The 27,227-nt window shown below is 36.4% G+C and overlaps 1 protein-coding gene across 13 annotated transcripts in view; it reads left to right on the forward strand.

The window, feature by feature from the left end:
* Positions 1 to 27,227, forward strand: part of ZNF385D (zinc finger protein 385D) — a 368,989-nt gene that overhangs the window by 230,468 nt on the left and 111,294 nt on the right. For 8 of the 13 annotated variants that reach the window (XM_072651193.1, XM_072651196.1, XM_072651197.1 and 5 more), the window contains 2 exons: positions 14,625 to 14,669; positions 20,791 to 20,953. In XM_072651193.1, the coding sequence (XP_072507294.1) occupies positions 14,625 to 14,669; positions 20,791 to 20,953 (208 nt within the window). Of the gene's footprint in view, positions 1 to 13,456; positions 13,654 to 14,624; positions 14,670 to 20,790; positions 20,954 to 27,227 lie in introns of those variants that run through there. The other 5 variants (XM_072651195.1, XM_072651199.1, XM_072651202.1 and 2 more) reach the window with 2 other exon arrangements.

Genomic DNA, 27,227 nt, shown 5'->3' on the forward strand with positions numbered 1-27,227 from the left:
CTTTCAACATTCCCTTCCAAACAACTTCAAAATAACTCTTCAATATCTTGCCCCTAGACTCAGATGGCTTTGAGGAAGAGAGTGAGACTAGTGACTTTGTATAGCTCTCATGGCATCACCTCCCTGATATCAGTCCTCTTCAAGAAGGAAGGACAAACAAGGGTGTTCCCTCAGACAAACTGAGATCTGGGAAGACATTAGTTTAAAATGACCAAGGTCTCCCACTGTATCCTGGATCATCTCCAGTTGTCCTGATCTGTATCTGGCCACTGGACCCAGATGGCTATGGAGGAGAAAATGAGGTTGGCGACTTTGCACAGCCCTCCCTCACTTAAATCCCCTTCACTCACAAGTCATAAGATCACCTTCCCACAATGAACGTATGTCTAACTCTATCTCTGAATCACTATACCTCTGTATTTTCCTCCCTATTTCTTTATCCTTCTATTTTTTTTAATAGGAGCCTCCTGTATATATTGCCTTCACCTGAAAGGAATGATTCTATTATCAGAAATTTCAAGCGTAGTGGCTAGCCATTGTGGGAAATAATGAGTTGAATGGGTTGTAGGTCCTACTCCTCATCTAGGTGTACATAGGGCTGTCATGGATTAAAATATTCACTTGCTAATCATTGAGGTAGAGTCACAATGCTCCCAAAGTAGCAAGGGATTTTTGGAATAGTTCCCTAAACACGGTGGTCATTTTTGGGTAGGTTGTCATGTGTCCTGAAGCCTTAGAACTGGAAGCTTATTCTTGAAGTTATTTTGTTGTTATAACACATTAAATTAGCTCATTATTGCTGAATATGTACCGGAAAATAGCATCTGTTTATACTGTAATAATATAAAAATTACTTACCACTAACAGAATAAAGAATAATTTGCAAAAACTAATCATATTTGTGCACTTGTCTGCGAAAAAGTAAGTTGTTAATACAGACCCAAGGGGGGCAACACTTGCCTGTTTAAGCAGTTCGCAACAACATTAACAGTCATCTATTACATAAGGACTATATTTAAGACCATTACCAAAATGGTGAAAGCTGATATCAATAAGTAAAGGTATATTCAAGTTTTATTAATGTATTTCAAAATCTTTTGGATTCTAACGTGCTCAGCAGTCATAAGCAATCCTAGACAGACAGGAACTTAGCTATAATTTTCTAAGGTTCTCATAATTTCTAATCCAAAAGGGTAGCAATACTAATATAATTTGTATGACCTACCACAGAAGGTTATTATGCGATGCAGCAGGATTTTTAATAAAGAAATCCTAGGGAGTTACCTGGGTCCAGACGGGAGAAGCAACTTACTCAGGATCACACAGCAAGTTAATGTGTGATGTGGGAGTTAAACCCATGTCTTCCTGACTATAAGCCCAGTACTCCAGGCTGCCTGAAAGTGATGGTAAAACAAGTAATATATGTAATGTGGATTGCGAACATAAATCTCAAAGTGTGTGTTTTTATGGTAATTATTAAATATATTAATGGTATTAAAAAAATCCTTTTCCAATGTCCCCTTGCATCATGGAGACTCTTAAGTTCTCCAAAGCTTTATTAAAATAAAAGCTCCTTCAAATCTTCCTTCCTCCCCTGCTTAAGACTTCCAGTAATGGCATACCCCCTACTCAGTGAGGCAACATTCCATCATGAGGTCATTCTAATTACAGACTTCAAGCATGATCCCAGAGATGTCTCCTAGGCACACAGTTACGTTTACGGTAATCATTGTACAGGGCGGTTTCTAAGATGTCTATTTTAGGAAGACAAAATAAATCACCAACAAAAAGTTTTTGGAGAAGGGAAAAATAATGTGATTTCAAACACAGCTATTTTAGTAGCTTGTTAATTCTCCAGTTGCAGTTGGCTAGGGATCCTCTTGGGTCTGTCTCCAAGTTTATAGCAAATTCTTTAGAATCGAGTTAATGTCACTCACTTTCTGTTGACACCTCCTGAGGTTTCAGGGCTACTTTTCCTACAGTAACTCATTCTCTACACTTGCTTAGCATTTCAGGATTATATTGAAGGAGGTAATATGGTAAAAATGTCAGTAAATGAAATGGGTAGATAACAACAACATTTGTTGTGTGCCACACAACGTGCGAAGTGCTTTACAGTGATATCATGTGATCCTCATAACAACCCTGGGGGGTAGGTGCTATTATTATTCCTATTTTAGAGATAAAGAAACTGAGGCAAACAGAGCTTAAGTGGCTTGCCTAGGGTCACACAGCTAGTTTAAATCCATCTTCCTGGCTCCGTGACTAGTACTTCATCAATTATGTCACCTACTGACCCCAATGCATAGAACCCTGAACCTAAACACAAAAGGTCAGGGTTTAAGGAAGTGAATCAGTCAAGAAACCTTTACTAAGCACTTACAATGTGCCAGGAACGGTCCTAAATGCTGTGAATACAAAGAAAGAGAGTGTTCTCACTCTCTAATGAGGTAGACTACACGGAAATAACAATGTATAGATTTCATATAGAATAAATAGGAGATAATCAACAGTGTCCCATTTACTAACTCTATATAACGTTTGCAAATCACCTCAACTTTCTGAGCTTCAGTTCTTATACTTTCCTCTACAATAATTCTCTTAACAACCAATATCTTTCACAAGGATCAGAGAAATAAATGCACATGCTTTGAAATCATGTGATCCTACATTATTCTTGATAACTTAGTACTCTGAGAAAAAGTTTTTGCATCATGTTGGATAGTCTGCCAACCAACCTAGATTCTTACTCGTTTACAACCAGACAGTAATGAGCTTCCCAAAATTTATTGAAGTTGGTCTGTCTTGGAACCTGGACTTAGAGAACATTTCTTCTGCCATCATATCCTTCAAGAAATGAGGACCATCTCATAACAAGCTATTGGAGAATAATAAATAAACCATGTTAGTGTTATACATAATTGTCAGATGAGTTCCCACTTAAGAAACAGAATTGATGGTTGCAAAATATGTTGTATATGTTTTTCAGTTGGACCAGACTTGGGATTCCAGCAGTATAGGGCACAGCCATTTAGGATCTACCTCTCTGAAGGAGATTACACCTCCTTCACAGCTTAAATAGTCTTAGACAGTTGCCATTAATTCATTTGTATGGCTAAATCCTAGAAAAGGAAACTTCCTTGCTGTCCCACCTCCTTACTCCTCACAATCTTATTGTGACAAATAAAATTTTGAGGTAAAAGGAATTTGGAGGTATTTAATATTCAGTGTATTAATTATAGTTAGCAAATAATCAATAGAGTGGGGTCAGTGACCTTCCTTGAAGTCAAGACATGTCCTCCCACCTCCCAAGACATTCAATGGTTGAAAAGCCTTTGGAAAAGTTGGTGTGCCAGAGGGTAGAAATCTACTCTGAGTTCTTAACAATCAATGAGGGATGGATGAATTAATGAGGAAGTGGGCAAAAAGTCTTTAGCTTCCCTTACTGAGAGCATGACTGGATCCTGAGACTCAGTCACTTGTAGCAATCTGGACAAAAGAATTCATCTCCACCCAGACCATTTTGGTTGGTTTTCCCCTTCATAAACTAGGTCACCCTAAATTCTAATGGAAGCTCCTAAGGACAGGGGCTTATTTCCCAAGGGCAAGAACTCCCTTGGACTGGATTATATTTGTAGGTCTTCTGGTTGGTTGATGTCTCACCCAAGATCAAAAAGGATTTGGGCAACCTCATCTATCAGCAATGCCCTCAGAGGCTGACTGAATAACCTAAAGAGACTGGCTTCAGAATGAGGAACTAGAAAAGGAAAACCTTACTCCTAATTTAATAACTGGTTATGAACATAACAGAAATAATCATTTCTTTTACTTACTTGGAATTCTCTCCTCTTCTTGTCTCTGCCTCAGATTCCCTGACTTCTTTCTAGTCCCAGATAAGACTCTAATTTCATCCGGAAGCATCTCCCAGTCCCTTTTATTCCTAGTTTTTTTCTTTTCTATTGATTTTCATGAATGTATTGTATATGTATGTATGTATATATGGTGTGTGTATGTATGTGTGAGTATATGCAACTTGAATATAGTCATTTGCATATTATTTCTGCCATTAACTGTGAGCTCCCAGAAAGCAGGCACTATGTTTTGCCTTTCTTTTTATCTCCACATATATAGCAGGTCCATGTAGATGCTTGTTGACTGGCTGACTCTTTCCTAATACAAGTTGGCATTTCTCTGCAATTTATAATCCTAGATTAGGAATTCTCAGTGTGTAGTCTATGAACCCCCAACAGATCCTTGGATAATTTGAGTTTTTTGTGAATTTGTGGGTTTTTTAAAAATATATTTGATAATTATATTTCAATGTAACTGTTTTCCTTTGTAATCCCATGTATTTTATTTTATCCATTTAAAAATATTATTCTGAGAAGAGGTACATAGAATTCACCCAAATAAAAATAGGCTCAGAATACTAAGACCTAAAGAGTTGCTTAGAACACTGAGAAGCTAGATGACTTCCCAGTGTCACATGGGGAGACTTGTCTAACCAGAAGCTGTCACCCAGATGTTATTGAAATCCTTTTACTGAAGGAGCATCACTGCCTTTCAAGGTAATTCATCCCACTTTTAGATATTACTAAGAGTAAAGAAGTATTTTTTTTCTTAAATCCAACCAAAATTGACCTGTTTTTCTGCTTCTATCCCTTGCCACTAGTTCTACTTTTGGGACCAAATAGAGCATGTCATATCGTCTTCCACCTGACAGTCCTTTAGATAATTGATGACACTTATCATGTCCATGTGAGTCTTCTCTTTTCTCAGCTCAGCGTTTCCCAGTTCCTTCATTTGATCTTTATATAGCATGATCCCAAGGTTCTTTATCATCATGCTTACACCTCTCTGAGTATGTTCTAGTTTGCTGTTATTTATTCATTAGGAATCAGTTGGATTAAAATCAGTTTTTTTTTCTTTTAGTATCTTAGGATATCTTTATAAACCATTTTAGAAAGTTTTAAATATTCTATGTTCCCAATCAACATTGGACATCCCTAAATTAGAGGATCAAATGTCCATTTCTTTCCATTAAATTAACAACTGATTCACTAGCAAGTGATTATTTACTGATTTTTTTCTTCATGTTATTCTCTGAGCAACAGGCTCTCAGGTTTTACCTATCCTAGCTTCTCATGGCCAACAAAGAACACCATGAGAGGAATGCCAATTTTAAAAAAATCTATATTAAATATGAATCATTCACAGTGTTCTAGCTTGAGTGATTAGTTCAAGGGAACCTAGACATGAAGATTTTGTACACACGTGCACGCACACACACACAGATATACACACATGCACACACACATTACATCGCATCACATCACATACTCCCTACTACATGAAGGCCAATCCATTTGCTAGTAGGCTGTCCAATAGGATAGTAGTTCACAAACTCCAGAACACTGAGTCTTTCCTCCTCATAATTATCATTATCAGTCTTTCTAGGCTGGGGGAAAATGTTTATCCTGTTTTATACTGCTCTTCCTGTCTGCTCAGAGGCCATCAGGGAAATTTCATGGTGCTTAATGCTAACAAGGCAGCTGGTAGGGATGTAAATCATTATTGGTAGGCTGTGATGAAAGTCAGTAACAACAGTATTTTCTTAAACTGCAGTTCTCTAGGGCAGATTTATTAACAGAACAATCAGCCTACTCATAAACTGAAGGCCAGGTAGGGGAAAACATGAATGGGAAGTCCTCTGAAGGTTTATACAGAAGTGGCAGCTATTGATTTTCTTTCTTAATAGAAGGTGTTTCTCTATTAAACTTTGGAGGATTAATTTTTCAGTGCATATGGAATAAAAGGAATCATCTAATGATGTTTAAAGGTTCCTTTTCTTTTCATTTTGATGACAAACATTAATTTAGGAAGCTTACTTTTAAATTAAAAGCAGACAGGTTGTTCAGGAGATAGATCATTGGGACCTGAAGTCAGGAAAACCTGCATCCAAATTTAGCCTTGGACATCCTGTGATCCTTGGCAAGTCACTCAACCACAGTCTGCTGAAGTTTCTTAATGGTAAAATATGGATGACAATGATACTTAATTCCCATGGTTATTGCAAGAATAACATAAGATAATATTTGTAAAGCACTTTAAATCTTATAGCATTATATAGATTCTTATTATTAATAAGAATTATTAATATATAAATAGATTTATAAATAGTATTACTAATATAGCATAATATTATATGCTATGGATAGCAGTAAATAATATTATAAAATACTATTTAATAAATATTGATATTTTCTACCAAATGTAAATGTAAAATGTAAAAGGTCAGGAATTCTAATACCTCCCTAATATCTAATCCTAATTCAACATTCAATAAAATAGGTAGAGGATCAGATACCCCTAACCTCAAACGGCACCCTAATTTCATTGATTATTATATCCAAGCCAATATAGCAGAGGTCTGTTCATCTGTACCTCTCTCCCTTTGTGACTCTTTTCCCAGCCTTCCCAGATAAATATTATTCAACAAAATGAAGAGAAAATAATTTTAAATCATTAGTGAATTTCTTTTGTTTCATATCTATACCACATGGTCTTCCTCACTTTATCCTGACATTTCAAAAAATCTCATACATTTGAAGGTCTATAATGAGGGAATCTATCTTTTTTGAAAAAGTTAGTAAATAATCTAAAATCTAAGACATATTTAAATCATATTCACTCAATCATCTAAGGATTACAGGACTACATCCTTAATTCACTGACCAGTATCCAATGACTCCTTCACATAAACCCTACCCAATGTCTCAGTCTGGCTCGATGAGGAAGCTGGAAGTATGATGTATGGAAGACTATGCCAGAATAATGCTATCCTCAACAACTTCCATCAAAGGAGAAATGTTCCAACTCTAGATTTACTGACAGGCTATGTCTACTTCCCAATGAAGAGCTAAGAGCTACTTGTCCATAAGCTCATTATGAAAAAACTGGTCAATAATGATCTATTTTTATGACCATGGAAAGCCATGAAGCAAATGCAAGTTTAAAATAACCCTTAGTCGTATGTGGTTTATTTTCAGTGCCATAGCCATAGTGGTTGAGAGGGAGAAAAAATAGGTGATTATAAGAATATTTTAGTTATTAGAGCATCCACAGATATTAATTTAACTTTTGGTACTTCTATTCTACAATCCTTGTCTAACAATCTATGAGTTGAGGTTGTACTGAGGAAAGTGAAACTGATCTGTACTGACATTCTCTTTACAGATGAAGCTAGAGGATAGAAGGAAGCTACAGCTAAGTGAAAGAATGACTCAGGATCTTTGGAGATTCAAATATGAGTTACTGGAATGGGTTTTATCATGCATTCAAAGACAACATGAAATAGCAAATCAATAAGTGTTTATTGGGCATTAACTTGTGTGTCTGGCACTGTGCTAAGTGCTTGGGGACACAGTGAATGGTAAAAACATGGTCCCTATGCTCTAAGACTTCACATTCTTATAGAGTAAATAATAAGTGGATATCTAGATCCATACAAGATCGCATGATCCTGAGTAAATGGAAGGTAATCTCACTGGGGATGATAGTCCCTGAGATGACTGGGAAAGGCCTCTGTAGGAAGTGGGATTTCAGGAAGGAAGTCAGAAAATCTAAAAGGCAGAGGTAAAGAAAAAAAAAGTATTCTAGGCATGAGGACATTATATTCTAGGACATGTAACCATCTTGCCTACATTGTAGTGTATGAAGGAGGGGAATTAGATGATGAATCTGATGAGTCTCAGAATAAGTCAACGTAAAACTTGATAATGATGTCAATATAAAGGAAAGAACAAGGGAGGAAGCTAACATTTTGTTAGAAAATATGGTTTCAGGATCAAGAAATAAAAGAGGAAAGAGGCTTATAGATTATTCAAAATCCAAATCTCTATAGAATGAACATTCTTAAAATTATTTTTCACTTAAAATGTATTTTTTCTCTCTCCTACCATTCATCATTGGAAAAAAAGAAAAATGTTGTAAAAATATGAAGTCAAGCAAAATAAATCAATTTACTGGTAATGGCCACAAAAATCTTTGTTTCATTCTGTGCTGAGTTCATCACCTACCAGGAGTTCTGGTACTAAATATAGTGCCCTCACAACTTGGCCCCTTCCTTCCTTCCCAACCTTCTTACACCTTATTCCTTTCTAATACAGGCACATCTTGATTTATTGATTTCACTTTATTGTACTTCACAGTTTTTGTTTGTTTGTTTGTTTTTATAAACCGAAGGTTTGTGGCAACATAAACAGAAGGTTTGTGTTGAGCAACTCTCACATTTTGGTAATTCTCACAATATTTCAGACTTTTTCACTATTGTTTTATCTGTTATGGTGATCTATGATCAGTGGTCTTTGATGTTCCTATTGTCGTTGTCTTGGGGATGCCATGAACCACACCCATATAAGATGGTGAACTTAATAAGTGTTTGGTGTGTTTTGACTGCTCTACCCACCAGCTTTTCCCCTGTCTCTCTCTCCTGAAGCCTCCCTATTCCCTGATACACAACAATTTTGAAATTGTATCAATTAATAACCCTACAATGGCCTTTAAATATTCAAGTGAAAGGAAGACTCAATTGATGTGACAAACTTCATTGTTGTCTCATTTTAAGAAATTGCCATAGATACCCCAATCTTCTGCCACCACCCCGTTGATCAGTCAGCGGCCACCAACATCAAAGCAAGACTCTCCACCAACAAAAATGTTACAACTCACTGAAGATTCAGATGATGGTTAGCATTTTTTAGAAATAAAGTATTTTAAATTAAGGTACATACATTTGCTTAGACAAAATACTATTGCACCCTTAATAGACTACAGTGTAATGTAAACATAACTTTGATATGCACTAAAAGCCCCATTGCTATATTTGCTTTATTGAGGAGATCTGGTACCAAACCCTCAATAACTCTGAGGTATGCCTGTACTCTACTATCCAGCAAAACTGTCCTCTTTGCTGTTCCTTTAACACAACAATCAATCCATCTCGCTTTGTACTAAGTGACCTCCATCCTTGAATTGTCTGTTCGTTACTTCTGCTGCTTGGTTTCTGTGGATTCCTTCAGAATTTAACTGAAATCCTACCTTCTGAAAATCTTTTCTAATATCTCTGCTTTTAAAATTACCTACATATAGTTTTGATGGATCAAGATATTAGCATTTTGGCTTTTCCTTTAAATATTTAGTCCCAGAAAGCAAATATATCTTTAGTTCTCCCCTCCCCTTCGTTCCCCTCCCCTCTTCTCTTCTCCTTGCCTTTCCTTATATCCCAAGCACTTGGTTTAGCACAGTATCTGATGCAAAATTGAAACTCAAATATTTCTTGAATTAATGACATCATTATCTTCCATCTGCTGAACACCGTGGAGGATGATGTAAGATTATAAAAGGTATTGCAACACAAAATAACTAAAACTATGGATCTGGGCTACTCAGTCATGGAATTAATCAAACATAATTTTGTTTTGGTACATTGTAAAGAAATAAACAATTTGTTTTTATTGCAGATGGTTTATTTTCTTTTAAAAAAAAGTTTTCTTTAATTTTTCTAACACCTGCACTGCCCAGTGTATCTTATCTCCCTTTCTCTCTTGCAGAAGCTATTCTCATAATAAAGAATAAAAAGAAGGGAAAAACAGTTCCACAAAATTAAGGGACAGATAAAAAATGTCACATTATAGGCAATTTTCTACATCCTTTGTCCCTTCACCTCTGTAAAAAAAATGAGAAAGTAGTGCCTTGTGGATCTTCTTTGGACCCAAACTTATCCATTATAATTTCACAATATTCATTTTTTAATTAAATAGCTCTTTTCTGTTTCAATTGCTGTCATTATGTATGTTGGCTTCTTGGTTATGATTACTTCACTTTGCCTCAGTTCATAAATCTTCCCATGCTTTTCTGCATTCATTTTTTCCCCATGATAATAGATTCGGAACATGTTCGTACCTTAGGGGCCATCTATCTCTTCACACACACATCCTTATTTTTCAAATAAGGAAAATGAGGCACAACATCTGTTACACAACTAGTAAATATTTGCAGTGGGATTTGAACCCAGATCCTTCCAAATTTATTCACTGTTCTAACCACGATTCTATGCTACTTCTCATATTCACTCCCTTCATGTATCATGACTTATGTAGGGGTCCTTCAAAGGATGGGCACATCTTCTTTGTTTTTGTTTTGTTGTGCATTGTTGCTACAAAAAATGCTGCTATAAATAGTTTAGTGGGTTTTGTTTTGTTTTGTTTTTAGCATTGATCTCCCAGTCTTATATATGCCTTCAAGTGAATCAATGGGTATGGAGTATAAGTTATTTTCAGATGGCTTTTTTTTAATGTGAGAATAACCAATGTTGCCTAATGTAATAGTACACACTGAGAATGAATTTATTTTTTTCCATAAAAATGTTTAAGATATGTTTTTTTAAAGTTTAGAAAATATCAATTTTTGACTAACTGGTTACAAGCATATTCATAGCCTATTTTATCACTAATACCATTGCTAGCAATAGGGAGGAGGGTAAATATTTAGATCAAGTCCTTTTTTGTTTCATTATTAGATGCTATTCTCCTTTGTGTCAATTCCATCTTGGCCAATATTTCACATTAATTCCCATATGTTTTGTTTTCATTTAGTTATGCTGATTTGTATTCATTCACATGAGGAAGTGCAAAATTTTTGGTATATACCTGTATTTTGTTAATGACTAGGGAAAGTATACATATACCTTTCCTCATTGGTTTCTGGATACAATGTTTCCTTTGTAGACTCCTAGACTGTCAGCGTTTGAAGGGATATCTAGTCTTACCTATACTTGAGATATAAACTTCACAATGCCTTTAATGACTAGTCCTCCGTTCCTTTCTTGAAGGCTTTCGGTAATGGAATATTCACCACACAGTGAAGCAATATATTTGGCTATGGAACCACCTGAATTGTTGGGAAATTTTCAATTTTATGGAAGTCTGTCTCAGACTTCCAGATATGTATGCTTCCATGCCATTGGTTCAAGGAAAATAAATTCAAATAAAAACAATGTAATTTTTCTTCCACTTAAGAGTCCCCAAGTCTTCCCTTCTCCAAACTCAGCATCCCCTCTTCTTTCACTGATCCTTGCATGGCACTGTACATCAAGTCTGTCAGTCAGTTCATTCAAAAGTTTGTCAGGCTTTATGCTTAACTTTGTGGATACAAACGATGGACAAAAGCAGCCTCTGTGTATTGGGAGAGAGAAAGAGTAAATAACTAGATTACTCATACAGACCATGTGAGAAATAGCCTTTATAGAGGAAGGCTCCAGTGAAATCTTTCTAGCCACTAACCTCTTTGCTTCCACTTATCAATTTCCTAGAATGTGGATCTCAGAACTGAACACAATATTCCAACTATTGTCTGACTAGGTATGAGTTGAGGATAAAAGAAAATTTCTCATACTAGAAAATCTGCTAATGCACTGTAGACTCACTTTAGCTTTTCAAGTCCCCTATGTTATACCCTTTACTTCTATTGGGCTTCCAATCCATTTGTGGCTCTGAATGATAACTCCACATCCATATGCTGGTAGTTGCAAAAGGTATTTAATTGTGTGTGAGTCCAAAAAAATATATTTGAGAGAGCTGAACTGAAGCAATAATTTATTGTTTGTGCTGTAATGGTGGCCTGAGAGAATTAAATGTTTCATAAAGTCAGTTCCTTACATATGTGGCTAGTAGAGTTTTTTCAATATTTATGAACAGACATTTTTAAAATAAATTGTAAAATACACATTTATCATCAGAATAGTTCATTATTTTCCTCCTTTGAAAAGGAAACACTATTTATTTATTAAAATTTGAAAAAATAAACCTCCATATTATTCCTTTGACAAATTTGACCTAAAGAAAGTTCCTTTCTATACATAGCATCATTAGTTTTTGATGATAAGCTTCATCACAGCACCAAAACAATAGTTTGTGTTTGTTCTAGATGCTTTAAGGGCCATAAAAAATTCCCTGAAATACGTTTGACAGACAAGGAGAACCGCCATGAAATGACAAGAGAGTGAAATTGAGCTCAGCATGCATTCTGATTCCATAGGTAAACCCAGAAACCATTATATGTACCAATATAAATGACAAAAAGGTAACATTTCTCAGTTAAGGAAGGCCATCCCAAAGGAACTTTTAATTTATGAGAGCATTACTATGGAAGCAATATTTTAACTTCTCCCTCAATTCAATTCAACAGACATTCATTAAGCATCTATCATGTACCAAGCATAGTCTTAGTAGCAGGGACACCATGATAGAAATGTAATACTCCCTGTTTTTAAGGAGTTTACATTCTATTGCTTCATAGGGGCAATGATGGGGGTGAGTGAGGAGGTATTACTAGCCCTATTTCATGGAGGAGGAAGTCAAGGACAAGGGAGAGTAAATGTTTTGCATGTAACCATACAATCTATTAAGCCCACCACTCATTTATGATCATTATTGTGATTACTTGCAAGCACCAAACAGAGTAAATAATGAGACCTCAGGCATTTTGTCTCTTGTATGCATTAGTAGAATGTAAGATCAGGGAGGACAGGCATTGTTTCATTTTTATTCTTATATTTCTATCTGTATCTGTCAATACAGTTGACAAACCTGGTTCGATAGAATCTCTGGCATTTAAAATAACTTTGTTTCTTCTACTGACCAAATTTTCCCAAACCCATTGAATTAGTTCTTAACCATTTCTTTCTTTTTGTTAGCTTAGCTGGGAGTAACACTCTTCTAAAGACAACTCCCCCCCCCCCTTTTTTTGCTTATGTTTTTATTGTATTATGTATTCATGACCCAATCAGAGTTCCCCACTCTGCTACTCCATAAGACAGCTGTTTGGAATGTACTCCACCACTACTGGTTTCCTTGGCAACAAGGACCAGGTGAAAACACTCCAATTAACTTGTCTCACCCACTCCAGTTCCCTCATTTTATCAATGCACAGAACCACAGAAACAGTCATGTTTCATGACTAGGCACTGTGGAATGTAGAGCTGGACAGAGATGCTTTGGGCAGGTGAGTACCTAAGGCTTGCTCCAATCCAATCAGGGAAATACTCAGTAGGAAAGAGTCTTGATAATTTGCAAAGTCAAATTTGGAGATATCTGTTTTACAAGAAACATTCAGATCTTCTCATTACTTGGCAGAAACCATAGACAGCACCCTTTTTGAACCTTGTAACATTTATGTTTGTTTAAAGTCTGCTTTATTCCATTGTTGGTTCGCTTATTAGCAAATTCCAATATTAGCTTATTCCAAACTATTGGAATTTTGTTGAGTTCATGCATTTAATGTCCTGAGCCAAACAAGACACATCTAAAATGAATCACCAATCATTGGTCTTGGAAAGATCACTCTTAATTGGGTGTTATTTGCCATGAGGAATGGTTGAAAATGGGTGAGAGTTTCCAGTTTTCATCACTCTTAGGTCATCTAATTACATGCTGGCTTCCCAAGTTGAAACAGGTTATTAAGTTGGCTACATGGGTTGTGTTATTGTAGGATGCAAAATGTGAAAAGGGTAATTAACTTATCAGATTCATGGCTGTTTCCCCTTGCTCAATATAATTCCACGAGTTGAAAATGTTAAAGCTTTTACCATTGGAGGCAAGTTTCTTATAACTGTGATTCTCTAAGTGTTTGAAGTTCTTTTACTGAATGGGGTGGGGTGGGAACAAAAAGAAAAAAAAAAGATATTGCTTTGTTTATGAGAATGGAATTTGAAATTAATTTGACTTGTCTGCCTGATAAGGTTCTTTTTTCATAAGTTTTAAAGAAGCACCCAGTGTTGAATAGAAATAACAAAAACCTATATGCCCCGAATTGGTTTCATACAGCTGCAGTTAATGGATTAGATCCCCCTTCAGCTCTAGTCAATTTTAGACGGTGGGGATGAAACATTAGTTACATTCTTTTGCACTGTTCCCTTAGCCCTACCCCAGTTCATCACACCTAATTCATAAGCAATGGAATGCCTTATCAGTTTAAAAGAATAATTGATCCATTAAGGTAAATCTTTATTTCAAAAATAAAGTAGTGAAAAGCATCAAAATATGAATTTGGTAATAATGAAGACTCATCAAAGTCTTCCTCCTTATCCATGGGATTTCATGTATTTTTTCCCCTGTAAAAGGGTTCATGAACATGTTTATGAAATATTTTTTAACTGTGCCTAAGGGAAGCTGGTGAATTTGCTTAGGGTTACCACTGTAAATTACTTATGACTACAATTTTAAATTTAGTTTGGCAGTAATTTATAGACTGAAAAACCTGGATACTTCAAGTACAAAAACATATTTGTGAAGACAATCATCTAATGTACTAGGTGAATAGGAAATGAAGCTTATTTTTAAAAATGAAACAGATATTAGTAGAAAAAGAGAAACATGACAGATGACCTGTACTTACTACAAGATTGTAGGAAAATGGGGTGAAAGAAGGAATCTGGGTTTTTTTTTAATATCTTGGCATTATTTTCAATATTTCTTAGAGCATAATATGTAGCAAGTTTGTTTTTAAAGATAGTTGAGTTTTCCTGAATACAGCATCATGTTTCATCAGTTTCATTTCCTCCCCAGAATCTCCCAAAGAATACTCATGAATACCAACTTACACTAAGAGAGGTAATTCTTATATTTTGTGAGATTCTAATATTTAACTAATATAATTCATATGTGGTCTATACCTATATTATATGATGAGTTTATTTTATATATAAAATTCTTACATTTTAACTAATATAAATTGATGTTTTTTAAAATTAGCTCTAGCTCAAACTTTTTTGTTGAAGGGTAACTTCTAGATATAACCTATTTTTAATTGAAGTATTCCATCATAGTTCTAGAAGGAAAAATAAGAGCTTTTATATCCACCTTCAATTGCTTGCTCTCTGATTTTGTGTCTTCATGTGCTGTTGTTTTTCTCATGGATCAAGTTGTATGATATCACAAGGAACCACTACATTTTGTATTTGGAATGTACATTACAATCAAACAAATTGGTAAATGACGTAAGAAATTCTGTTAGTATCTAGTAGTCCCAATTTTTTTTAAAGGTCCTCAAGGCATCACATATAGAGTCAAATCAAAACTATACTGTGATTGTGGAATGCTGTGATAACCCTATAATGAGGGTCCTGTTGGCCCCACTTGATAGATAATAGTGATTCAGAAAGAGACTGCTGGCTTAAAAGACAGAGATAAATGAGTTAGTTCTGAAAGGATATACGTAGTTAATCATTACTAGAGTTTGCATTTCAATTTGCTTGAACTAGAATTATCTCCTCAAAATTACAGTTTAATATTCAAGATTTAAAAAATCGGATTGCACTATTGACCCATTAGCTCCAGTAACATTATAAAAGTTTCCCTTGTATTTCACAGGAATGTACAAAGAAGTGTAGGGCTGGTCCTTGCCTCTGCAGGTGCTCTTTGCTCAGTTTTATATTTTTGTTTGATATTTCAAGGTCAATGAGAGCGAGCTTTTCTTATTCACAGACTTTCTCTTTTTAACTGAAAACATTAAATTCATCTTTATTCTATTCTTATAATCATGATGAAATTATACAGTTGTCTAATTAGATATTAGTTTTTCAGAACAAGGAGTCCTAAATATGTTCTAACAGAGCAGAGGGTGTGTTTTTTATTTTTTTCCTTTGAAATGTATATAGACATATCTAGACGCATAGATATGTGTGAATATTTCCATATACATATGTACATACACACATTTTTATGCAAGGGTTCCCAGTTTTCCTGGAAGTTCTTGACATGAAACCTTCCATATAAAACACAGGAAATGATCCTTGGGAAGATAGATCATGCCACATTCTACTTTGGCTTATCCTCCCCCAAAAGTAGAAGCTGTTTAAGTCAGGGAGGATGCTTTCTTCAAGTTGTTGCTTTTAGAAATTCAGAGCAGGGGCCATGCTTGGACTGACACTTACTTTTTTATGGCCACAGCTAGATTAGAGGTGACTGAAAGACTTAGTCTGTCTAATTCACTATGGCTTGTTCAGATGCTCCTGAAAGGAGTGAGATATTTGTTAATCTCTCCCTCTCCTGGAACTCTATAGTGAGTCCCTTAGAATTCTTATCACATGCAATTCTATGAGAGTCATTGAAGCATGACCTGTGACTTTCTAAAGCAGGTTAACTAGAAAACTGGGGCAACTATTTGGGTGATACAAGTAAACTATTGGTATAGGGTAGAACTGTAACTAGATATCTTCCCTGTGAGGCAAAACTAGTGGAGGGAGCAAGGAGAAGCTGGCTATAGGACAGAGGACATTCTGCCTATGAGAGTGATTCAGTTTCATGGAATGATTATTGAGTGCTAGTGGTGCTATGTGGCAATGTGGGTTGTGGAGGGTCAAGAAATGAGGCACAGGGGAGGAAGCCACTGTAGAGAACTCTCTCCCAAAGGGAGAAATACTCTGCCCTCCTGTTGAAACTCTGAAATAGAACTCTATTTGACCGGTATGGAGGTACATAGTCTACTGATGTTACTACCCAGTACTTCTAGAGAAATGGCTCCTGATTTTCTGTAATCAGAACAGTGGGGTATGAATTCTAGTAGGTTCTACTAAATTATGAAACTGGAAAAAAAAGCAAACAAGCAAAAAAAAGCATTTATTAAGTGCTTTCCATGTACCAGGCCTTATACTCAGTGCTGGGAAAAACAAAGATAATTGCATAGTGTCTGCCCTCAAGGAGCTCCCACTCTTATAGGGAAGACAATAGACAAAGAACTGTGTACATGTGAGATATATACACCTAAACAGATATAATCCCAGAGAGAAGAAGGGTGGGAAAGGGGTGTATGGGAAAGGCCTCTTGCAGAAGGTAGGAAAGTCTTTGTGACTGGGTCTATTGAAGGTCTTTCCTATAAGTATTTGCATGGTTACCATCAGCAGAGATTCAATGCCGGAAGGTTAGACCCCACATAATGATTTTTGAAGTGCACAAGCATATATATATATAAATAGACTACTAAAGTGTAAAGGAGAATGCAGCTTACATCAGTTGAGATACGGAGTGTTGCGACTGTGGAAATCATAGCTGCCTATTATTGAAGTATCCAAGTAAAATATGGGTAGACCAGAAGTTCACATGATCTGGGTTGTTTGCCAATGTCGACCAGATTCAATCTATCCTTACTTAGCATTCTCTTTAATGTTGTTCATATATTCTCTGCCATCTTGATTCCCCCCACTGAATACACATTGACCTTTTTGAGTTCCACTGAACAACTTCTTTGGGGCCAGAATTCATTTGGTATTATTCTCCAATTTAGTTTTCAATTTCACAGCTCAGGAAGATGAGAACTTATTAACTGGCATCATTTTAGACATAGGTTTACTTTATCTATTCTACATGGTTTACTCCCCCTATTTTTCCTCCTTGTTCACTTGCAAATTGGAAGGCAATGTTAGTGGGTGTAAACATCTAGCTAGATAAAATTTCCTAGAGCTTGATCCCTAAATCCACTAGAGATGAATCCAAACCTGATTTGTAGGATGATGTGAAAGAAAAAGTATGGCTGTCCTTTAGGAGGTGGAGATTTGAAATTTTAAAAGATGGCAGGACACCTGAAATATGATTATAGCAGCTGGAGGCCTAAGAAGGGACTTTCAGTCATGTCTGTTTCTTTGTAACTCCAACTGGGGTTTTCTTGGCAGTGGTTTGTCATGGTATAGATAAGGATACTGAAGCAAACAAAGTTAAATGACTTGCCCAAGGGCATACAGCTAGTATGTGAGTCTGGATTTGAATTCAGATCTTCCTGACTCCTGGTCTGGCACTCTATTCACTGTACCTCCTAGCTGCCCTATGAAGATATTAATGTATATCTTATTGTATCTGTCATTTCATGTATAAATCCATGTTATGTCTTTCTTATTTGTGCTAATATAAATGGGTAAATTAGATTCTGAACTAAGGAATTTCCCACATTGATTAAATTATCTATCAATATCCATCCTTATCCCTTCTTCCCAATCTTAGAATGTTAAAAAGTTCATATTTCCCCATTGCGGAAAGGGAAAGAATGGAGGGTAGGGTGATTTAATTTTTAAAGATGAAAATGTAGCTGACAAGACACTGTTGCCTATCAAATAATTTAATTGAATATATACAGTTACCCTTAAAAAAGCTTAAGCAGTTTAAAAAGAAATTAAAAAAAAACTTTGAGCAACTAAGTCATTTTGACTATTATAAATACTCAAATTAACTGCAAAGAACCTATGAAGGAAAGAGCTAGTAAATAGGATTATATATAGTTTGGTTTTATATATACACATATATTTGTGTCTAACGGTAGCCATCTCTAGGGTGGGAGGAGGGAAGAAAGAAGGAGGAAAAAAAATTACATGATAACTTTATTATATATTTAAAAGCAATAGCAAGTTGTCTAAAAATAGATTTGTAGTTTCCTATGCAATTTTTTTCTACTATGCTATGGAAATGCTTGTTTTAGTTCTTAAATTCAGGATAAAATAAGTAAAATTAAAAAGAAAAAGCTTGACTAGTAAGGCATGGTGACATATGCTTAAAATCTCTACTACCAGACAGAAGAAGGTTGATAAATTACTTGAGCTCGGGAATTCTGAGCTTTGCTAGGGCTAAGCATAATCAGGTGTCTGAATGGAGTCTAGCAAAAATATGGTGAGCTCCTAGGAATGGGGAGCAGAGGACTGCTCACGGAAGGGTGAGCTGGCCCAAGAGTGGAAACAGAGAAGCTCAGAATGTGTGCTATGGTCCATAGAGGGATCAGGCCTGTGAGTGGCTCCTCTCCTTTCAGTCTTGGTGGAATAGGGACATCCAGTCTTAAAAAGAAAAATAAATAATGACATTAAAGTAAATGAATATCATTTGGTGCGAGTGACAAAACAAATTTTTTGTATGGAATACAAATACTCTATATTGCATGATCATGCTAATACAGCATTGTTTATTTAACTATAGTGTCACTTAACTTCTTGTTTTTTGGTTTATGGTATGTCTCAGTGTTATGTGTCCCTGAAAATGTGTAAATGATGCATGACTGTGCTCTCTGTTTAAGTTGTTTCTAATAACTTCACTGTCCAGTGTTCTTTCAATAAGGGTACCTGGTACTTGTATTTTAAAACCACATGCTTTGGCCAGTCAGAATGATGCACCTTAAGTAACAGATCACTTATTTTTAAATTAATAAATACAGTTAACTAGATGAAAGATTGATTTCTGGATGTTTATCAGCACAGAGATTACTTAAAAAACTCACTGAGTGAAACTGGGTCACTATTCTTAACAATATATCTACTGGTTTTCCCTTTTCCTAGCTCAGTTTAATTCAGCATTAAACTACACTCTGTGCAAGACAATAGGGATGCTGATAAATGTTGACTGTTTCATGAATTCTCAGTGGTAAATGAGACTTCATGATGGTAGGGTAGGACACAGTGGTTTTTTTTTTTTTTTTTTCACTATCAATAGGGTTTTGTGGTTTGTTAAGTCATCATAGCTCAATTATCAAGATGATTTCTGTTCCAAACCTTGTATAAGGCTGGTTTTTCTCTTGTTCTTCAAGGAAGAAAAAAATGGAGTGGAGAAAGAGGAAGTAATGGAGAGGAGAAGGATAAAACTTAAATTTTAAAACAGAATTGTATCTTTAACAAAAGGAGCGATACTGTTTTCTTAATGGATATCATAGGCCCCCAGAGTTGGGGAGGTATTTCTGTACTAGACATTGTTCTGTAGGATATGAAGGTTGAAGAATTTTCAGATATTTCAGTATCTCAAAATCAGAAGGGACCCAAGAGTCCTTAGAGCAGGCTATCCCTCTAGCCCATACTCCCAGCCTCTGTATCCTTGATCTTTAAACAGTGGGAGAAAAGTAGGATGAAAAGAAGGATTTGTATTTTTAAAGGCCTTCCTAATATATTTTTCTCAGGTGTAGATAAAAAAAGGGAAAGGATTCATGTATTGTTGGAAAAGTCTAGAGAAGGGAAAAACTCCTTGCAGAAGCCCAGGTAAAACATGTTGCCATTATGGGTTTCATTTGTTAGTCAGAACACATCAAGACCCCTTGGCAATAGGTCAAAGTCTCTAAGGGTCATGATTTGAGAGAATGTCCTTAGCCTTGAATTTTACTGACTCCTTTCAGGAGGGAGCAGGATAAAATGATTCTTCCTTTTAAAGCCAGAAAGTTGAACATCTTTCCCCAACATTAGAATGTAGGTGCCATATTTTCTCCTTAACTTGCACACCTGACTATCTGTAGAGTACTCCCTTGGCTTGTTTTCTATGAGATCCTACTCATAAACACTTCTGGCAACTCCTCTAGTAGTAATACATTCAGTGATTGCAGTGGATACATTTTCTGAGCAAATGAACCAGATGGACAATTCATTAGTCTCCTTGTTTAAATCTTAGGGAGACAAGCAATATGGTGGAGTGGAGGCAACATTCCAATGTGCCGATGTGATATTCTTCATGCCACAGAGGAAAAAAAAGTTCAGTGATGTGTTAGGATGTGAATGCTTTTAGGTTTCATCCAATTCAATCATGTCTGCCCTGGGGTTTTTAAGAACCCAAGTCTATTCATTTCTAGACCTCATTCTAGAGAGTGCTAGTCACTTGATCCTTGTCAGGAAGAGCATGGATGGTACCCATTATTGAAAGGTCATCTGTATTTGTACTAATACAGAGAATGCCAGTTTAGAAATGAGCCTGATTGCATGGTTCATTTTGTTCTCCTTTGTAGAGCCAGGCTGCGGCCCACTACAAAGGCACTAAACATGCCAAGAAGCTCAAAGCACTGGAAGCCATGAAAAATAAACAGAAATCTGTACCTGCCAAGGACAGCGCAAAGACTACCTTCACCTCCATCAGTACCAATGCCATCAATACCAGCTCTGACAAAACAGGTTATGAGATAATCTTTGTTCTTGTCATTGTTACCATTCTGGGGGTTTTGTTTTCACATCGCCCTCCTCTGTTGGGTTATGTGCTGGTTATGCCAGCGTCCCTCTGGAGCCATTTTTCTGTCCAGTGGTGAATTCCCCACCCCTCTCCTTTTCTTTTCACTGCCCATGAGAGGTTCAGCCAATTCCCAGGTGCATGGTGAATTTTCTATATTTGAAAGGGATCTCGACTTTTGAGTAATTCAGTGCTTGTAAATGACTTGAATCCAGGTCTCCTGTGAGTGATGAAAAGTTAAGCCTTCTGTGGGACCCAGAATTTGCTTTGCAGTCTGAGGGCAGCACCTAATGCTTTATAATGACTGATATACAATTCAGTTTCATGATAAACTTTCTCCCACATTTTCCATCCACATCTTATAAAGGTCCTCATTAGGATCAACCTTTGTCACATAAATTCCACTCACTTCATTGTTTAAAGTAACGATGCTATGATTCTTAACTTATTGTGGCTGCATAGCCTGTATTCCACACATACAGGTAAGTGTTATTGATGCCAATTACTCTTCTTAACAGAGTCTTCGAGCTGAAGGAATGGACTTTAAATTGCCACTTGGGACAAATCAAAGCCTTATGAGCATCAGGTCAACCCAGTAGGATTTCCCTAAACAGATATTTTAAACATCATGACAACATCTGAGAGTTTAGGGGGGAAAGCAAATCTTGTGATGGAGGAATTATATTATCCTGATAATGACCTCTGGTGTGTATCTGAAGGTAACACCTAGTTGTATTGTAAAAGTATGTGCCAATGGAGAATAAATATTAAGGAAGCTTTCCATTGTTACTTGAGACAATTCCTTACCCAGGACAGATGGCCCTTTTATTCAAGAGAAGACTTGCACCAAATAAGTATGTTTACTAAGAGGGAAAAAAATAAATATGGAGAGATCATTGGAGTAGAAGCTTGAGGGCCAACTTTGGAGTTAGGAATAGGCTAAAATCAGTTTCTGACACAAACTAGCTGGAGCACCCTGGACAAGTCACGCAAATAGCCCAGGTAACTCTCTAAGACTGTAAATTACAAAGGTGTTGCCAGTCAGTATTGGTTCTTCACGTTGATAAATCACAGGCCTATATGAAGAAGAAAATGACCAGGAACAGTAAGTAATTTTAATCAGAATACTGATTATAGAAGTCATTAGGCTCTTTGTATAAAGTATTGGCTTAGAGTTTTCTATTCACAATGAGGAAGGTGCTAGCTTTGAGTGTCCCTATTCATAATGAGCCAGGGATCTCCCTTAGACTCCAGGGTTTTTCAGCTACTCCAACTTTATCCCAGTCTGTAATACTGAGGCATACTTAAGTTTCAGTTTATAAGGCTTGGTATCAAAGGAATGAAATATTTTGCCCCTTTGTAGATAGAGTAACAACTTTCTGTGGTAAGATAAGGTGGCCATGACATTTAGGATCGACAGAATTTTTGCTGGAATACAAGTCAGTGCCATTACTACCTACATGCATGTATATAAACACATACATACAATATTCTGTCCTTGAATCTATCCTTTAGGCCACACATAACACACAGATTACAAGGAGGTCAGGAGATTTCTTTGGACCTCAATGTTATCATCTGAGGGATAGTGGATAGGATTAGATGAGATCGAAGGTTTATCCTTTTAAAATCTAAGATTAAAGTTTTGTTCTCCCTGCTGGACCAAAGAGGGCGGGGGAAAGGATCCCTCTGCAGCTTGAAAAAAAACCTTAAAAGCAAACAACCTTATGTTCTCTGCCATTTAGGAAATAACGAGGCCCAGTGAGCAAGGTCAGTGTTGATTTTTCTATTTTTTTAAGTTGGAAGCAGATGATTGTTATGAGAAAAGAAGACTAAATACATATGGAGAGACTTTAATTCATCTTGGGAATTCTTTGGTAGCTCAGGTACCCAAATCTTAGCTTCTAAGGTGTAACACTTCTGATTTGTTGTGCTTACTCTCAAGAGAGCCCACTGGCTCTGGAGATCAGAGATGCTCTGGCCCACCTTGGGTTCTGACTAAAGACTAAAATGTTCTTTGGACAAGAACCTGAGAAAGTTAGGCTCTGGGACTATGGATACCTAGTGAATCATGGCCTAAAACTCTGTTGTCTAAAGGAATGGGGTAGGAGCTACCCACTATAGAGCTGAATGGAGTTATAAGAGCTAAAACAAACTTAAAATTTCATAGGATTTGGTTAGGGATCATTTTACAAATGAGGAAACTGAAGCTTAGGTTGTCATTTGTTCAAGGGGACACGTACAAAAGATAGCTGAATCTCTATTCAAATTCGGGTTCACTTGATCCAAAGGTAACGTTCTCCCTACTTTTACTGTGTCCCTCATTTGGGAAAGTAGGGTACAGATAACCAATCTGAAGTTTTTCTCAAGGTTCCTAGATAATTTGAACAGTCAGATGCTGGGATAAAACTTGGTGCCTTGGGAGTTTGTTCTCCCAGTTTGCAGATATGAAAAGATTTGGGATTTGAAACAGCATGAAAGCTGGGTTCTAAGGTTAGTGGTTGTTTTATGGCAGGGCCGACTGTTTGCAATAAAGTTCAGAAACAAGTACCAGACAGAACAGTGACTGGTCTTCTCTTCCAACAAAGTAACAAGCATGGATGAAATATAGAATTTGAAGAGTAACAGGGAGGCTCACCAACCCTACGGAAATATCTTCATCCTTGGCTTCCTCACGCAGTTATATCCACATTCTCCCTGTCACCTGAGATTCCTGCGGGTTGATTGGCATCCTCTTCTGAAATATAAATTCCTCTGAATGAGTCAAGCAGGGGCCATCTGTCATTCCTGTCTAGATGCAATTTATTTTAATCTGATTTCTTTCCTCCTAACTGTAAAGATCAGCTGGATTAGGACTATGAATATTTTGAGGGGAGAGGATAAGGAGAATGAATTTTGGACCATGAAGTATTTTAGGGTAGAAGTTTCAAACAAAGCAAAACTCCTAAATGATGCCAGGAACCACATTAAAATGTAATTGAGATATGTTTAACAAAATTGAAAAAAATACAATGCAACATGGCTAATGTTAATGTATTGTTTTCTAGGTCACTATGAAGTCAAACAGGGTGTTTCTATTTGAATTTGATGCCACTGTTTTAGGGGGTTAGGGAGGGAAAGACACTCGAGGGGTTTACTTCATAGATAGAGAACTGCAAGGGACTTCAAAGGTCATCTGGCTCAACGTCCCCTTTTTCTTGATGAAGAAGCTGCTTATTGCTTGGCGGAATTTTCTTTTCAGATTTTGGGAGATAGTGGAGAAAAGGACCTGCTGTTCTGGGACCCATCGGGTCACAAAGATTCCAATGCAACTGAAGGACTGAATGACATTTAACTTTTGTTCAATCCTGTGTCCTTTTTGTAAGGGTATCCTAAACTTGTGATTTTATTGTTACAGGAAAACATCCTCCTTCAGCAAAGAAGGACCTCTGCTTTGCTATTTATAGACTCAGAGGTTGGCCTGGGGCACTGTTAAATGACTTGCCTGTGATCACAAAGCTAGCATGTGCCAGAAGTTTTTATTTGAATGCAGGTCTTCATGAAGCAGAGGCTTGCTCACTCTTTATCTACCATTTTGTCTTGCAGGGATATTGTGTAGAATTCTGGTCTTTCTATCTTGGATTAAGCTAGTGCATGGCAAGGTCTAGACCTAATTAAACCCTGACACAATGACCCCCAAAGAGTTGAAAGAATGTCAAAACTAAGCAAGGCCTTAAAAGAAAATCCAGTTCAATGCCCTAAGTGGAAAGTAAAGTGACATATTCAGGCCCATATAGCAAGGAAAGAGAAGAGAAAATAGTAGACAAGTTCCATTAGTCTCAATTCAGTTTTCCCGTTTCTAACTACTCACTACCTCTCTCAAGTTAAAACTGATTGAGAAAAATAAGTAAATGGATGTTAATACAGAAGAAAAACTCATTTTTTTAAGTATGAAATAAGAAAATAAGATGTATAGGATGAGAGATTATTTTTAATAAAAAAGCAGGAACTTTGGAACAATATATTATTTTAAGGAAGGAGTTGAAATACATCTATCATAGTTTGAAACTGAAAAAAATTATAATAGCAAAAGAATTAAGTAACTTTTGAGAAATTGGCTCAATTCTGAAATAAGGACCTGTAATGAATGGGTCTGACTAGAAGGGTAACGTAAACAATAGAAGGTACCTGTATCAAATGAGATAAATGAGGTATAACGAACACTTTGCAAACCTTAAAGTGCCACAGAAATGTTTGCAATTTATTACATTATTGTCATCATCATCATTATCATCTTTGAAGGATAAAAAATTGTGGGTCTTCTGGAGATGAGAGAAGTAGAATCATACCAATGGTTAAGTTCACCCACTTTGAAATATTGACTAGGTCTGGTAGCCCTCCCCTGACCTTTCTTCCCATGCTTTCCTCCCATTCTCTAAACCCAGTTTGACTTCCTTATTCTGTGCTTCTGTGATCAACTCTTCTTGCATTTTTTTAAACAGTGTTATAAATTCTTGTCATATTGATTGAGGGTCACCCTCATGTTCCCCTCTTGACCAAATACCATCCCATCCTGGAATGGTAAATATGGAGAAAAGTAGTTGAATCTTCTTCTTTAAATCTGGAAGATGGATGATTTCAACCCCTTGTCAAGAAAAAAAAGATCCCTTCTCTCTCCCTTTCACCTGTCAACTTATCCCACTTGAGAACTTACTGGAAATATTGAAGAATAAAAGAAAACATACAAGAGGATGTCATTGATCTCTTAAAATTCAGGAATTTTCTTGGCTCAGTTTTAGGATAACTCTAATATACATACACAAATATAAACATAGTATATATGTACATATATTATATATATGTTATATATGTGTATGCGTGTGTATAATAGTGATCATGACCTGGGTGGTTGATAAGTGGGGCTAGACATTCTACCCATGGGAATGCGGACCAGCAAGGATAAAATGATGATTTTGTAACTGGTAAAAATTAGTGTGGCAGTAGTTGTGCCAGTGTTGTGTATGAATGGGGTACTTTTCTTGGCACACACTCTTCATTGAATCACAGAATTGGAAGGCTAGGGGTCATCTAGTACAATTTATATACCTCTTTTGACTACTTTGGCTTTTGTAGGATGTTAGGTAACCTGAAGTCATTTTTGATATAATAGCATTGAGTCTGAATTCTAGTACAATTTATACACCTCTTTTGACTACTTTGGCTGTAGGATGTTAGGTAACCTGAAGTCATTTTTGATATAATAGCACTGAATTTGAATTTATATATTCATTCCTCTTTATAAACACCTCAATAATCTTCCAAATTATAACCTAGTTTTTGAAAAGTCCAATGTATCCAAAGGCTTACTGTCCTTCTCTTATGAAAGTTATTTAACACTGCTGTTATCCTAGCCGGCACCATGGATAGAGTGTCAGGCTTGGAGTCAGAGAGACCTGAGTTCTAATCCAGCCTCAGACATATCCTAGTAGTGTAACCCTAGGCACGTCACTTAACCCTGTTTGCCTCAGTTTCCTCATATTTAAAATGAGCTGGAGAAGGAATTGGCAAACCACTCCAGTGTCATTTTCAAGTCAACCCCAAATGGGGTCATGAAGAGGTGGGCATGACTGAAACAACTGAACAACAACATCTGTTATCCTAAAGATGCAAGCATCTGAATAATTCAATCTCCAAATCCAAATGTTCTCAATATCATATGGTGGAGAGTGAAATAGGAATGGATTTGGGGTCAGAACACTCAAGTCATGCCTCAGCTACTTGCTATATGTGTAACCAGTTGTGGCATATATTTCCTCATCTATAAAACCAGGCAGTTGAACCTTGAAAATATTTTCTGACACTAATAATGTTAAAATCCAACAACTTCTCATTTGTGACTCTACATTTTTTCTTTGTATTTCTCAGGTTCCCTAGAAATCTCATTTCTCAGCTGCTCCAATAGTTGGCTGTGCAATGATGTGTAGAGGCACTCATGAGATACTTTAAGAACAGAGAAGCCAGCAGCAGGTGTACAAAGAGAATATTCATTTAATCTTAGAGGAACCCTGTTTTCAATGTAGAAGTGAAAAAATAACCCATGCTGGAGTAGAGGACTCAAAGGCAATCTTAGGAGGATTTTACTCGACTCCTAGGCGATATCTGACAAAGCGTTTAATTCACTGTCAGAGGACAATAAGAGATCAAATGAGTTTTTCATTAAACCTTCAAAAGTCTTACTTTGCA

This window comes from Notamacropus eugenii, chromosome 3 (genome assembly GCF_028372415.1).
Source record: "Notamacropus eugenii isolate mMacEug1 chromosome 3, mMacEug1.pri_v2, whole genome shotgun sequence".
In the NCBI taxonomy this organism is placed as follows: Eukaryota; Metazoa; Chordata; class Mammalia; order Diprotodontia; family Macropodidae; genus Notamacropus; species Notamacropus eugenii.